The sequence below is a fragment of the Rhipicephalus microplus genome, chromosome 1 (assembly GCF_043290135.1).
Source record: "Rhipicephalus microplus isolate Deutch F79 chromosome 1, USDA_Rmic, whole genome shotgun sequence".
NCBI lineage: Eukaryota > Metazoa > Arthropoda > Arachnida > Ixodida > Ixodidae > Rhipicephalus > Rhipicephalus microplus.
Window position 1 is genome coordinate 300,373,035 of NC_134700.1, and position 12,329 is coordinate 300,385,363.

Genomic DNA, 12,329 nt, shown 5'->3' on the forward strand with positions numbered 1-12,329 from the left:
AGTATCAAAAAAAGAAGACTCACAGTATGGCTCATTCCATACCAGGATGCGACGGCCCATGGTGTCCTGTATTGGAAAGCTAGTGTAGTGGTTAATGTTACAAATGGTACCGCGGTTAATGTAAAATGAAAGAACAGGATCAAAAAAAAGTTTTTGTCTGCATTCGGAGGGGACACAATTTCCGTGCAACCAATTTCCTTGTAGACCACCTTCTCGACCAGGCTGTAAAAGTTGTCTACAAAGGCCGATACTTCTTCGTGGATGCCGTGAAACTGAAAGTTTAAAAGTTACTACATGGAATCAAACGACGAGGGCATATCCTGTAAAAGGTAGCGAGGTCGCCACGTGGGGCGTCAAAGAGAGGCTGCGCGTTCTTGTACATTTCAATGAATTGGAGGGTATAGTACGAACACATCTCATCATTAAACACTTGGATGGCTCGTTGAAGGTGCTTGTCGTCCAGGTGAATAAACCGAAAGACCGGGTCCGCCAGCCACGTGGGGGTGCGCACAATGTTGCTCAACGGCGATACGGAGTTTTCGCGTAACCAGTCGTAGATGGATTCTTCCAGCGCTCTTTTTGCACGTTTTTGGCACTTTGTACCCTTTCTTGCGCATACTTTGTCAGCGTTTCCACCACTCCTCTGACCTCCATGGGCATCGTCACATGCAACTGCATGCGGAAGTTTCGGGTGCAGCATTTCGAAAACTCGGCCAGGCTCGTGTCCAGGACCTTAGAATTGTCCCAAAACTTCATGTCTAATGTCGTCATCCCAATCGGTTCCTCCCACTTTAAGGTAAATCGGTAGTCTGGGTTCGCTATTGAGATACTGGACGAGATTGCAGAGGTCCCATTGGCTGGTGTTGTAGACCAAATTGACGGGCGATTCGGTCGTCTGACAAAGCTAGTGAAGCTAGCACATTGGCATGTGCCGTTGCTCCAGCTGCATTCGTGTATAACATGGACGTGTGGTGGAGTGGTTCCTCGTGTGTGGAGTGCAACGGCAGCGATTCCGAACTGGGTGTGTCCCTGTTCGAACCCTCTGACAATGTCATTACAAATTGTCTCAGCTTCTCCGTCATCTCGAGCGGGAAACACATCATGCACAAGCTTTCTTCGTTTTGGAACTGAGTGTAACTGCAGTTCCCTGCGTGCATGGTCCGCAAGATCGGGTAAATGGCGTGTAATGTGAATATTCCTGATGCAGGTGCAGCATGACGGTTGTTTCTTTGTGAGCTCTGAGGGAACTGACGACTAGCTTTGGCGACAGAGAATTTTGGGAACTAAAAGATAGCGTGAAGCAAAAGGCTTAATTTTATGAGTATGAAGCCTGGTAGGTTACAGAAGCTTACTCACGCTAGCACACAAGTGTGCCACGGGGGGCATCACTTGGGAGTTTTTCTTGAAAGCAGTTTAATAGGAAGAATATTCTCGAATCGGGATTGGGAGTTTCGGCGAAAGCTTGGAGAAACGTTCCGATTGCTGCTTTGTGTTTGGTAATACTACTCGAGGAAGGTTATTTTGGAGGATTTTTTGACCTCGATTTGTCTCAGTACGGGCAGGGTGCTCCCTCGTGCCGGCGGTGGTGTGTAAGAATGTTTTTCCCAGAAGAGAGCTACGAGGAACAAACGGGAAAGAATCCTTGGCTGGGCGTAATTGGTAGTGGCCTGGAAGACGCCACCACACAACGGCACATCGGGCAACCTGTGCAGCTGGTCACCCTCAGGTCAAATCTCCCGCTGGCGGACGAGCTGTTGCTACTGGCGCTTGAGCTGGCGAGGGAGCGGCGCTTTTTCGATCTTCAAACAACTAGCGGAACGACGGGCCAGGTATTGTCACTCTTAGTCGGAGGGTGAGCTATCGTGTCGCCACGACGCTGTGCGCCGTTCGAGAGTCGGCAAGTGCAGCCTCTTTCTTGGAAGAGATCGTGCCGAAGGCCCCGCCTTATGAACTTGTCCGTAGTGACACTTCACTCTGCCTCGTTTACCCTCTACTGAAATTATCCAGTCGAATCATTCAATTCTTGGCTGACCCACAAAGTTACAACACCAAAAACTGCTAACAGAGAAGGCTAGCTAGGTCTGGAATTAGGAGAAATAAACTTCAAGCACTCCCCAAACCAGGGTACCTGACGCTGGCTGATCCCACCGAGCTGCCATCCACTGTTAAGAAAGAGGTGCCGGGACATCCCACCACGTCCATGAATGTGGCGACCTTGGGTAGCGGGGTCCTGACTGGAGCCATCCGAGACTCAGAAGACGAGTAGCGGCACTGGAGTTAGTAAAAAGTAGCGTTTGTGTACAGTATTTACATGTTTAGGGTAACCTGAACAATATGAAACCAATCAAGCACACCTCAGCGTCTCTGTGCTCGCATTTTATATTCGCCTTCTTCCCAAGATTTCTTGCAAGGAAAAAAACTGAGTCCAGAACCCTCCAGTAGGATCATCTTCCTCCCCTCCACCCTCGAACAGGCAAATTTGCCTTTTTCTAAGAAAGGCCAAATGCACGCAGACCTCGTTGCACAGGGAGGGTCAATATGGCACAACTGGCATGGTGCGATGACTTGGAACCCCACGGGTAGAGTCGACTCATCCGGCGCTGTTAGCTCCTGACAGGCCGCGAAGAATGCACCACGGCACGGTCGTAGACCAAGGAATATGAAAAACGTTCTCAAGGACCAAGCCCAGATGCTCGGCCCCTTGTCCCGAATTAGCCGAGGACCCGAGCAACGCAGAGGAGGCCCCAACTCAGACTGTAATTGCCCCTTCGGGGCATTCCATCGGTCAGGCGTGTCTAAAGGGGTCTTGACGAGTGAACCGACGGCCCAGCGGAATTCACTGCACCTCTACTGTGTTGAAGCCGTTTGGGAATGTCGCTTTACACAGAACGAAGATTGCCGGTAGTTACCGGCAAGGCCGCTGCACAACAGTGCCGAGCACGTGTGACTTTTTCTTCTTTCTTTCTTGAGTTTTCCTATGTATAGATACGTATACATAGGAAACATATGGTGCGTGACGGCGGCGGCGGCGGCAAAAACCAGCCAAGACTGTTCGCCTGACTGATATCGCAAAAAAAACACACAGTAACTTGAATTATATATCTAGTTAAAACTCGGAAATAGGGAAGGAGGCTTGCTACAATCTTCTCCCAAACTCTTCGGGCACAAAGCCTGTCCCTTAACTTCACAATGTCGGGCCTGTCCCGTCATTGCTTACAGGCCATGTATCATCGTCATGAGGGCTAGTTGTCGTAACGGTGGCCCAGCATCCCCGCAGAGGACCGAAGCCAGGCCGTTCTGAGAACACTCATGCTGGCCTGCATGTTTCCCACGTGTGCATATGCCATTGTTTCTTAGCGCAGTTTTCTGGAAAGCATAAGCGTGTGCAGGAATCCACTTCAGGAAGGGCTTGCCCCTAAACCCTGTGCGCACCCCAGTGCTTTTCTATCTGAGGGTGCTATGAAACTTACACCCAACCCATCTCCACTTCACCAAATTCCCACCGTCCCAGATGGGGAGCACTACCCTCGTCTATGATTTGAACCTAAATAGTTAACAGAAATCTTGTTCCGGAAAAGCTTGGATAGGCGCACAGAACCTGACACATTTTTTTCTTTTATTTAACAGCGAGTTCTTCTGATTTCAGGAAGCGATTCAGTTCACTCGTCCTATCTGTACACCACAATAGCGTCAAAAGCGGATTGCTGCCCCAATCATATTCACCCACTAAAAGATGGTGATAACAAAGCCCTTATGCGAAATGTATTGTTCGATAATAGTGTGACACCTTTGCAGGCCTCGTTCTTTTTTATTGAATACATACAACGCGTTATGTACTGATAATATGAAGGCAGGCAAGACACTCGGAAGTCAGGGACAATTGGTTTTTCAGGATGAAGAACCTTTCCCATCTTTTCTAGACGAGTATTCCACGTGTTTGCATCAACGAATGTGCAAATCTCTTGCTTCCTTACCTCGTAATTACAGCAATGCCAAAAAAAGTGTCGCTTATCAGTTACGAGCGTCTCAGTTGATCGAATGTCCAGATGTCAACATCACTGTGCGTATGGGAATATCGAAGTAATGCGAACAAACAAATACACATTTATTAGGAGAATGCAAAAAAAAAACTATTTGCACCATTTTAAGCAGTGGAAATGTTATAGGCTCAGTGTAATATTCGCACGTCATTTTTCCCGAACAGCACTGGACAAAACTAATAAATTGACTCCTCGTGCGGACCTATACTTTAATTCACCCTTCTTTATTGTAATCAGCCTGTTTCCCCGTCACCCAGAGTAGGGCAGCAAACCAAGTGCGGCATGATTAAGCTCCAAGGCTCTCGTCTTTTTACACAGCCCATAAATATATAATAATTTTATGACAAAGTGTTACCTGTGAGACTAGTAAGTACAATCTCGACGCTTCTGCGGACAATTATACATTACAGTCGATGGGCATCGAAAGCGTTTCATCGTACATTACAGGTAGGGCAGGGGGATAGCTTATATATAGTGACCTTGGCAACACTCTGCTAGGGACGAGGTGCAGGTTCGAACGCCGGCCACGGCCGCATTTCAATAGGGTGAAATGTAAACATACTCATGTAATAATATTAAGAAACACGCGATAACGTACTTGGGATTTCAATCATTCCACGTTCGACGGTTATAGCACTAGTTCTTGCAAGTGCTAATAACAAACTTTGCGACTGTGATTTGGCACAATGACCCGTGCATGGTTACAGCCAAGCATGGTGAAAGAGCTGTATATGCTATGCCGCAAATACATTTCTGCTGGAGTGGAAACGTTAGAGCAGTGATAACATTTAGTATGCGATGTGAACGGTCCATAAGTGGTTCCTTGGGCGCCAATAAATGCCGCGCGCTTCGTGGTCTGACCCAAGATACAGCGGCAGCAGACCTATTCACAGAGTCGAGTAACAAAGTACTCGTACTGCTACAAGTGTGCGAATGCTTTCCAACAGTATTTCTCTTCGTTCCTTTCTTATGCGACACATTGCGCTGTGCCTCTCGTCACTTTTCACATTCCAAAACGAAGTCCTGCAGCATGTTCCGACTAGCCCCCCACACAAGCTTTCCTGCTGCGGGTATAGTTTTAGGTGGTGCTAGTGAATTATTGGCGTTCTACATGACCAAAAGCAGTGACTGTTGGCTCAAACAGTACAGATACCCTGTCACCGTTTTTAATGTCTTGTACGAGTAAAAGAAAGGCGGCATAAATTGATTGATTGATATGTGGGATTTAACGTTCCAAAACCATTATATGATTATGAGAGACGCCGTAGTGGAGGGCTCCGGAAATTTCGACCACCTGGGGTTCTTCAACGTGCGCCCAAATCTGAGCACACGGGCCTACAACATTTCCGCCTCCATCAGAAACGCCGCCGCCGCAGCCGGGATTTGATCCCGCGACCTGCGGGTCAGCAGCCGAGTACCTTAGCCACTAGACCACCGCGGCGGGGCGAAAGGCGGCATAAAGCAATGACATTTATTTCTCAACTTACCAAGCAAGAAAAAGCCCACTAGTAATCTGAGAGCGATGATACACGTAGGAAAACGTTACATGCATTGTTTTATATGGCGCTTAATTGTCTCGTGGCAAAGATCTTTCATCATATATATGTAGGCACGCTTATCTTTTCTGCCTTGACGGTATGCCTATCCGTGCAGCCAAAAGCATATACGTATACTAACCTACTAAACACCAATTAATCACACTGGTCTACAGGACTATAGCTTCTCATTTATTCTCTGAAACCTTGAATCGTGTATACTCTGTCGCGGAATATTCAAGACGTGCATCGCATACTTTCGTATTCAAGCGCGCGCCAGCGCAAATAATAAGCATGCATAGGAAATGCTTTTTCCTTCTCGTTGCAGACGGGGCCGGTGATTCCGATGCCCGTTCCTTCAAGCTTCAACGACATAACGCAGAGCAAGGCGTTGCGCGACTTCGTCGGCTGGGTATGGTACGACGTGGAGTTCTTCTCGCCGGCTCGCTGGGATCAACATAGTGATGTCGGACGACTTCGCGTGTTTCTCCATTTCGGCGGCGTCCACTACGAGGCTAGGGTCTACCTGAACGGGGAGCCCGTAGTGTCTCATGTAGGCGGCCACCTGCCTTTTTCCGCAGAAGTGAGTACTTATACCTTATTGGGAGAACAACTGCTGTTTGTCGATGCAACTGCTTCTTCCGCTGCCCACTATATAGAACGGAGTAACATTCAATTGCCCTCACTACAATACGTTTGCCAGAAATCATCTTGTCCATAGTACTCATCACCTTCCTTGTCACATACTTTTGAGCCATAATCACTTAGTACTGTATATACACAGGGTTCTCCGCAGTGATGGTGCCTGCCCGACGGTGACAGGCGCTGCGGCCAATCTGTATATGCTAACGGACAAACAGTTTGCGCTAGTGTTCGCCAGGGATTCGTCTGTCACGTGGTGCTATGCGCAAACACACGGTGGTGCACCTAATGTGAGGCTGAGTACCTCTTCCATAAACAGGTGGTTAGATGCAGGCTCTAATTAAGACACCTAATTAGTAGGCGACCGCATGGGCGTCAATAGAGGGAAGAGAGGGGCCTTTCTCCCCATTAGCTAAACCAATGCCCCACTCCTCCCAAAGTCAAGGTGCAGAATGGGTTTGCCACCCCTAATAAGATATCCTGCGGACACCTATGAGCGACCATACCGAGAGAGTGGTTCATCTGCTGCAAAATAAAACATATGTTGTTGAATGTACAGAGGTGGGTTAGGTGGGGCCCTCAGTCTCGGACTCCACTGCCTTGCGTGACCATGTGAGCGCACAGGACCAGTTGCTGCTGTTCCTGCCGGCGTAAGCTGAGCAGTACTGACTCCCAAGAGGAAGGGGTGGGGACGGGGTGGGAAGGAACTCCTCGTGGGGCAGAGTATTCCTACGTGGAGTGGTACACTGTCGGTACACATCCGCAGAAGGGGCAGTAGAAGAGGTAAAGTCGTATGGAAGCGACTTAGCACGTAGAGGCACGGAAATTAATTGGTCAGAAGTTGCTGCCAAGTGACAGCATCTGCTCTGTTAAGTGAAGGATAAGGAGGATGAGGATATGCCTAACGGCTCTATCGGTAGTACTCCAGCGTGGCGTTGTAGTTGAGTAATTTTGTCGATGTGTCGTCCGGGTTGGACAGTTCCTCCAATGGTGTCCGGATGGTCAGAACTCGGGCGACCGCATGAAGGCATTTATTACCATGGAGAGGGTATTTTCAGGAGTCCAGGCGATGCGCACCACACGTATTACGGAGAGCGAGACAGAAGAAGGGATACTGTGTGTATGTGCAGCCAAAGTTTTTGAATGAAGGCACGGCAAGCAGCTTGTAAGTTCGTCACTGACATGCATTGTTGCCAAATGTAGCAGAACAAATTAGCTAGATGGCCGCGTGAAAGCAGCTAAAGAAATCTAGGAAAGAGCTAAGAAAGGTACCTTAATTATTTTAGGGCATTTTTAGTTTTATTCTAGGAGTGCAACGAATGTCCAAGCAGTTGTGTTATCTCACGGTTTAAGTAAAAATAAGAAGTGAAATTGTCCTGCATGCAACTACACATATAGACAAAAAGAAAAGCATTCCCAGTGGATTCTGATAATTTAGGAGAGGTGTGGTTTTTAGAAAAGCATCCACGCTTCCACGCTTCCACGCTCATCGAAGACGAGCTGCGTATGCACCGTGCTCTGTAAACATCTGGGGTGCGCGAATATTAGAAAATTTTGCATAAGGAATAAAATATGGCATAATTGAACAACCGAATATTTTTCCGGATCACTTATGATTAATGACTACTAAGGGGAAAACCCCAATAGGCCAACGCGTTGCAGCAGCAAGAAAAATTTTTGTTGTTTTAATTCGCAAGTTACCAAGATACCTGCAAGTCAAAGTGCATGCAAATGAAGCAGCACCAAAGTCAACCTTTTACGGAAATATCGAAACTCTGCTCATCACACAAGAAAGATTTTTTTTCCTTGAAACTGCTGTGTGACAAAAGCGAATGTATCTTCAATCCGCTACCATCTTTATGATATTCATATCCTTCATTCGTGAAATAATATTTACCTTGCACGTCTTAGCTGGCAACAGTTGTGAAAACTGGGTATACGCACACGAAAAAAAAAAATGGAATACGCACTACCAGAATATTGAAGAAACGCAGGAAGGACTTGCCCTCGAAATCCGTGTAAGGTCCGTGCGAGTGTTAAGCTGTCGTGTTAAACGGCCTTCAGTATTGCGGTGCATTCGACAATATCTGCCATTTACAAAGCATCATCCTTTTCCGCTTAATGCGATGCGGTTGTGCCGATTTCTGACTTCAATCACTTGGCAAGCTTGTGTAATATGCATACTTTGTGTGCGACATTTTCATGCAAATTGAAAGGAAATGTAGCAGATGAAAAATCGTCCGTTCCATCGGTGGAAAGGGTGATTTTTTTGTCTCCTATGATTCCCTAAATGAATTGCCTGAAGAAGTATTACTCCTAAATTTGATAAGACAACTGCTAGAATTACACTACTGCTAGAACGAAGGCGTCTGTGTCGTTTGTCGCGGCTAAACACATATCTGGCTTCTCTGCATCACTGTATCATTGCATCACTGTAGAGGACTGCATCACTGTAGAGGACTTGTTTTTCTGTGGTACCATCACCAAATAGGCGTGTCATAGGCTGAACTCCGGCCCGCCGACGACCGTCGTGGGGGGATGCAGATGAGTGCTGTATTGCATCTGGATGAGGGGAAAACATTAGGTGAGGGCAAGTGCTGGTGTGACTTTAGGGGGGCAAGTGCTATTTACCCCTGCCGGCGCCCCTGCCTTGGGGCAAACGTTGCTGAGATTTAATCCACCGTTGAGTAGGATTGCAATCTTGTAGCCCTCGGCATGTAGCGGTGAGAGTCTAGGTAAGCGCGTTTTGGTCTTCTTGAGCACGCGGCCTTTGTTCCGGCTCTGGGGTGCTGGGCAGCTTCGGTGCCGTATGCCAGAGTTTGTTCGCTCACTTGGTAATTTACTTATTTTCAATACTGCAAGGGCAGTTACAGAGTGGCAAAGTACAACATAAAAAGCAAATATACGAACGTCATGTATACAAAGATCAGAATGCAAATTTAGCAACAGGAAGGCATGCACCACGTATAAGTAACTACAAATGAGCTGTAAAGAAACGACCTTGGGCAATTAGACATAACAATAAAATTTAGATATTAGGCACCGAGTGTCTGTAGCTTTTCTTTGAAACTTGCGAGCAAATTCGTACAGTGAAATAAATCTGAGCTTAGCTTGTTTTATTCTAAATGCTTTGGACCAGGTGTTACGCATTAAGGTCCGGGAAGCAGGCTTTAGGAGTTGTGTCAGAGACCCTGGAAATGAAGAGGACACAATTGACAGGGCACACGAGAATCTAGAAACGAGACATAAACAAAAGCACAGCAAGAAAATGAACACGCGAGACACCTTTATGTTAAAGGGAATGCCGCGCTCACGCCTTGAATTAACGGTCGGTGCTGCGTTGCGGGTCTTGAACGAGAAAGGCCAGGCGAATTGCCACATGTTTTGCGTCCACTGGGCACCGAGGCGGAAGACACAAAGTCCTTCGGCCATTGATATCCGAGGAGATACTTTCAGACAATATTCCCGAACGTCCGGCCACTTTTTCGCTCGGGCTTCTATCACCGTCTGTTTGGCCAACGTGGCCCGTTCTGTTTTCTTTGGCACGCGCCATGTGAACACGTGCAGAGAGGTATCTTCGAAACGGGTGAACCACTCAGTGCCCGTGCATGTGCGTTTTCGCCACCACTTCGTCGTCTTCTCTGCGGCATTAAGGCACCTCATCGCACTAGCAAATAATGTTTGCAGGCATCAACTCTAGGCACATAAGGTATAACAACGTATGTGTGAGAAGGCCGCGGTCACACTCTGCCTGGAGGTCACAAGTAGAGCCCGGAATTATCGTTATACAACTGATAAAAGACAGTGGCTGGGCGTAATGCTCCTCCTCTTCCACTTCCTCGAATGTCGCGGCGTCTTGGATAGCCTACGTATCCATCATGTAGTCCGTGCAGCGAGTGGGTGATACGGCCGTCGGCTGCGACGCTCGCAGAGAAGCTCAGATTGAGGGGGTTGCTACACCACCCAGACGACCATCTAGCCAAAATGGAACCATCGAGCCAGCGGTTTGACCGTGGTCTCACCTAGCGTTACCAACCGTCCCGGATTTGGCGGGATTGTCCCGAATTTTCATGCAGCGTCCTAAGTCCCATGCGGGCCCTGTCAGGACAGCTATGAATTTCAAAAAGGTTGAGAGCTGGGCTTTAGTTGGTGACCGATACCGTAAGGTTAAAGGCCAACTACCACGAAATTCGGCACTCCACAAAAAGTCAATATATAAGTACTCTCATTGATTGATTTGATGGGTTTAAACGTCCCAAAACCACCATATGAATATCAGAGACGCCGTAGTAGAGGGATCTTGAAATTTCGACCACCTGGGTTTCTTTAACCATATATAGGTACTATAGGTAGAGGTAGTGCTGCCTGCCAAATGTCACCTTCGGAACACACGCGCGTATAACTTAGAAAAAATATTGCCAGATCCCACCTGCAGTGTCGCGCGTCGTGGCGACCGCAGTCTGCGGGTAGCGGGGCCGGTCGTCGTCGCTCCGTCGAGCCAAGGGCTAGGGGAGAGCTTTGAGCAAACTTAATGGATTTATTTACACCTTTACAGTGAGTTGTCGAGATGAAGACAGAAGAGAAGAGAGAGTTGGGCGAGGCGCTGCACGCCCTTTTGTTGACCCCCGTTCCCTAGGTCCCTAGGTTGGGGATCACTACACAAAAATGCGGACCAATGGTGATGTGGAAGTTCCTCTCAGTGAAGTACCGCCCGTCATGTATGTTCATAGAGGCACAACACTGGCTTCCACATACACACACACCCTTGCCACTAGTCGCAGCGCTGCCGTAGAACAGGGAGGGGGAGAGCGGAAGACGCACGGGCGCCTCGACCCCTTTGGTGCCAGCCTCGCGCTGCATTCCCGCGGGAAGATTTTAGCGCGCCCTTTCGAGAGGTGCCAGGTTCGTGGAATCCTCTGGGGAGAGCCCTTTGACCAGCACCGTCGTCGTCTGCTGGTCAACGCAACCACGTGATGCGTGGCCCAGGCGGGAGATAGAGCGGCGGCTCCATAACTCTCTTTTGCAACACGCCACTGTGCTAATTGTGCCTACATTTGACGATGTCGAAACGTACTCTTGAGGCACGAAGGAGGTTTCCAGCATCTTACTGGGCCCATTAGGGCTGCTGGCACTCTGCTCATCCACGCAAGGAGCGTCTTTCGACATCGTCCCTACCTCCAGACCGGCCAAGGCCTCGTTCTCAGCATAATCTACCCTGATGGGTTCTGGAATACGCGGACCCTTCTCTGGCACGATCTCTGTTTCTAGGGCTTCATGACGCGCCTCAACTTCCGGCGCTTTGTGACGCACCTTCCTTTCAGACTCTGGTCTGATTCTTTCTTTCTTTTTGCTAACAGAAGTTCTGAATTTTCTGATTAGCTCTGCTTTAACAACTTCGTAGTTGTTCGCGTGCTGCTCACTGAGTCGCGCAACAACATCCGCTGCCTCGCAGGGCAGAACCGTGCGTAGCTTCTGAGACCAGGTGTCTCGCTCACACTCCAGTTGACTACACTTTCGTTCAAAGAGTCTAAGATACAGGCCCATATCCCATGATACCTCATATGGCTGCATTTACCTAGACATCTCCAACCCTGCCTCATTGTCGAGAATAAGTGTTCCTCGCTGGGGTCCCAACCTCTTACTCAACGCGTTATCTTGTTCGAAAAACTCCAACTTGAGGTCTAGCTTTTCGTCTTCTCCCTTTCCTTCCATCTGAGCTGCTCTTAACTTTCTGTCAATGTTGATATCCCATTATTCACTTAGTTCCTCATCATCAGCCCCCAAATCATTAATCGCCTGAATGATTAAGGGTTTTCGTGCCAAACCCTTTGTATCTATCTCCAATTCCTCACACAACAGCAACAAGTCTGACTTCTGCAGCTCCCGTAAGTCCATGATCGTACTGAGTGCTCGCTCCTTCCTAAAATAACTTCCCGAAACGGCGAAACTGAGTCTTTCGATCGGCAAAGTTAATTACCACTTCCAAAATTTACCCTCTTTTAGAACCTGGTTCACTCAAAGGAAAAGCCAAGCACTCACCCATACGTGATCCATGTCTCGAGACAGCTGCTTCCCTTGGGCCGAATGTTGTTGTCACTTGTAGCTTCGTATC

General features: G+C 48.2%; 1 protein-coding gene across 1 annotated transcript in view; it reads left to right on the top strand.

Moving 5' to 3' along the window:
* LOC119159459 (beta-glucuronidase) overlaps positions 1–12,329 on the top strand; it is a 96,619-nt gene that overhangs the window by 18,861 nt on the left and 65,429 nt on the right. Inside the window, exon 2 of the mRNA XM_037412221.2 lies at positions 5,904–6,158. Coding sequence (XP_037268118.2) covers positions 5,904–6,158 — 255 coding nt within the window. The remainder of the gene's footprint in view (positions 1–5,903; positions 6,159–12,329) is intronic.